The sequence below is a fragment of the Nymphaea colorata genome, chromosome 11, assembly GCF_008831285.2.
Source record: "Nymphaea colorata isolate Beijing-Zhang1983 chromosome 11, ASM883128v2, whole genome shotgun sequence".
Classification (NCBI taxonomy): Eukaryota; Viridiplantae; Streptophyta; class Magnoliopsida; order Nymphaeales; family Nymphaeaceae; genus Nymphaea; species Nymphaea colorata.
Genome location: NC_045148.1, coordinates 13,417,504 through 13,421,084, shown reverse-complemented (window position 1 = coordinate 13,421,084; position 3,581 = coordinate 13,417,504). Strand labels below are relative to the sequence as shown.

General features: G+C 41.6%; 1 protein-coding gene across 1 annotated transcript; it reads right to left on the bottom strand.

Annotated features, from left to right (window-relative positions):
* Nucleotides 1–2,244: 2,244 nt before the first annotated feature.
* Nucleotides 2,245–3,143, bottom strand: LOC116264537 (putative invertase inhibitor). The gene has a single exon (XM_031644827.2). The coding sequence runs from the start codon at nt 3,041–3,043 to the stop codon at nt 2,459–2,461; it is 585 nt and encodes a 194-aa protein (XP_031500687.1). The 5' UTR covers nt 3,044–3,143; the 3' UTR covers nt 2,245–2,458.
* Between the last annotated feature and the right edge of the window lie 438 nt (nt 3,144–3,581).

Genomic DNA, 3,581 nt, shown 5'->3' with positions numbered 1-3,581 from the left:
TTAAACATGCTCAAGACTCTTTCTCTCCTGATAATTTTGTACATTGACAATCATCATTGTGGTTAAAACAACTACTTGTGCGTCCTTCCTTACCGCTTCTGCTCTCATGCTGCATGGGTTATCCTCGCCATGGCTTGCTCCTTTGATTGTGATTTCCTTCTATTGTGGTTTACCATCATATTTCCTTGGTTCTGGCCATTACCTTCTTTAACCGCAATGTACGTCTTGATTCTTTTGGTCTGTACGAGCTGGATTGTGAGCCTCCTGACTCACATCCAATGTTCTCACGTTTCACACATAGTTCAAAACTTTCTCCATCAAAGTGGCATATGCTACCAATATTCTTGCACCGAGCTGACCGCTCAACAACATGGAACTATTGAAAGAAAATATTTTCGTTAGTAATTATTCGAAATCGCTTGATCTTTCAAATTTTCAGCAATTATGCACACCAATCATTGGGGAAATGTGTTTTCACCGCCATGTATTTGGTCCATTATGCGCATAGCATTTCACCATCTTCGGGTGCGATCATCACACTCATCATGAAATTTTGTGTCGGAGTACCCAAGGCTGAACATACCCATCTTAAGGTATAAGGACGTTTATGCGTTTCGTTGAAGAATATTGTTGAAGCTGCCCATGCGTATCAGCTTGACCGAAGAAGCAAAGAAGTTAAGCGTGATTTGGATATCTATTTCCAATAACGACACATGATCTCTAGTGTTGGTTAGTACCCTTACTTTAAATCTCAATTAGGAGGTCCGTCGAACTAACGCAATGACATTTACAAGCAGCTAAAGAAATGCTAGCTACGTCCTAGAACCATTGAAGCCGACAACTTTGGCAATGATTTGTTCATCATATATGATATATCCTCAGGTTCTTGAAACCGTTACTTGTGATCACTGAAGTTCAACATGACCTCGTTTCATGTGGTCACTATCTCAAGTAAATTAATTGGGTAGGCAGAATCTTGATTTGGCAGAGATTAGTTGCACGTGAAGGCCAGCCAACTTTAGCTTTTCCTGCATGCTGGATACATTATTAAAAAGAGAACTCAGAAACGGCTTCTTGGTGATGTATATATGTATAACAATATGCATTCTGATCATTTGATGTTTGTAATAAATAAACAGTTAAACTGCTCACACCGTTTCTCTCCTGGGGTTAATGCGAGAGAGAGTTTTGTCAATTGGCATGCATGTCTTGTAGAGACGGACTTCATCAAATGACTATATTCCTACTGTAGCCCGTCGACACTAGAATACATAATTCAACAAAAAATTAATTATTTGCTTGACGGTCGTCCTTGCTTTTGAGACCGCATTAATGTTGGTGCCCCATATCTGATAATGGACGCTGCGGTGTTGGTCACTTGGCTTCTCAATATACTGATGATTATCAGGAAACAAGACGACAAAAGAATAAAGTTTGCATTTTGGTGTTATGATGATGATAATGAATTATTGGCATTCGAGGGAGCTTCTTTTATGCTAGCTGCACAGCAAGGATCGATTGCAACCACTTCCATTGACAACAATAAGCCCTTGCCTTAATAACATCTCGTAAAAAAACAAACAGTGGGAGTGGAAATAATTTCCTATGCATGGTTCGCATGTGCCCTTTTAGATGAGTGGGACAATGATACTAAGGTGCAAGTGCACGCCAGCTACAACCTTGCCATCTTTTGCATATTTTATTCACTTATTTTCTCACAAGCGAAAAGAGCCTTTCCTAATTAACGATTCCCTCATCTCATCCCTCACCTTTAAGTTCGCACGCGCCCATAATTCGAAAACTATACTTGTGCAATTGTTTCAAGTAACAACCAGAATGTGGGTAGTCTGGTCATCGCGTTAAGTTTACATACGATCGGTTATTTTTCTTTTTCCAAAAAACGGAGAAGCTTTTCGCCATCAAAATGTTGACAAACTAAAATTTGCTTCCTATATTTATCAGAAATGATAAGTGCAGACCGGAATTCGTTGAGTACTCGAACAATGATCTCAACGAAATGGAACGTATTGCTGAGTCCGGCCGTCCAACTATGTTTATTGTAATTGAAGCAGAAGGCAGTAAGTATGTATATGTATGTTTCCGGCAACGATTGCAAGTGTGCCTTGAAATCTGCCCCTAGTAATGCTGTCCTCGCAATTGGGAATATTAGTAAGAATCCGCTCTAACTAATTTGAAAATAATTTAAGCTTCTTGCACTTCGAGATTCGGAGTTAAAACAAGGCGTAACTTTCTGTACCAAATATACACGTAACTGTTATTTAAACAGCTTTATACAGTAGAAAGTGGTAGCGGCAGCATCAAGAAGAAAAACATGAGCACCAAACGACGACAACAACACAAACAACAACCGACCGACGACAAGAGTAGCATCGACAACAGCAATAACAGTTATTCTCAAAACAAAAAAGGCATCAAAACAGCTAGCGACCTTCGATGCCTAAGAAAGAAGAGCATTTATTGCCAGGACATTGCTACAGAGCATGAAAAAGTATGAATTCTGATATGTCAATGGCGACGTGTACCCGTCCTCTTCGCTGAAACCATCCTCGCACGTGGAGGATTCTGTCATGGCCGCAGTAACGTGGAGATTGACATCAAAAAACGACCGAAGAGCGAGATCTTTCACGGCAAGCCTGAGGCTTTCCACCGCGTCCGAGTACAGGTCAGCGCAATCCTTCAAGCGTCTCTCTCCGTAGCTTGGCAGGAACCGCGCATCTAACATGGACGAAATGTTGGAACCGATCCTCAGCCCTTCTGCAATTGTCAGATTTATAGCAATCCTGGTGAGATTGTAGACGTCTGCGTTTTGGCTGTCAGGCATGGAACGCAGGGAAGTGTTGCAGACTTCAAAATGGATGGTATGGTTACAGATCTTTGATATGAAGTCCGGGTGGTCTTCTGATTGGGCATGCGTGCAGGGAAGAAGAGTAGCCCAAGTTGCAGTTGCAAGCAAGAAGACTACTGAGAAGAGGTGAGGCAAGCGAAGGGGTTTGTTATCGGTCATTAATGCAGCAGACATCATTGCCGATTAAGTCGATGGAATAAATGCCGATGGCCGGAGAGCAAGAGAACAAGAGGAGGCGCAGCATTGGGTGTTGTGTTTATAATATGGTTGACTTGTGATGGGCCACACTCGGACATGCCACGAAAATTGAAATTAATTCATCCCCACAACATAATCACCATGTCATCAACGAGATCCAGCTAGGTAAAAAAGGTGACCGCATATATATAATATCATGAATTGGGGGGTGCTCTTGATCCTTCCAACGGTGGTTGGAGGTCGGCTGAAGAAAAAAATATATCTAATTGCTTGATCTAGACGGGAGCGCGCTGTTTTCAAAGCAGACATTTTTCATAACAGTCCTGTCCTTAGCAAGCAGCATATCTTTTGCAGTCCATCCTTCTGTTTTTTTGGCTGGGGCAGGCCCATATTAATGGCAGGCCACTTTTAATGACACCAGAAGCCCCCACCCATCGCATGTCTTTCTTTATTATTTTTTGATAACATGCCCGTAGGGATTATGTTAGAGCCGTGTTATGAAATTAGTTAGAAAAAA

What these genes read in the sequence shown, in the direction of transcription:
- LOC116264537 (XM_031644827.2), bottom strand. Translation starts at nt 3,043, where the DNA reads ATGATGTCTGCTGCATTAATGACCGATAACAAACCCCTTCGCTTGCCT.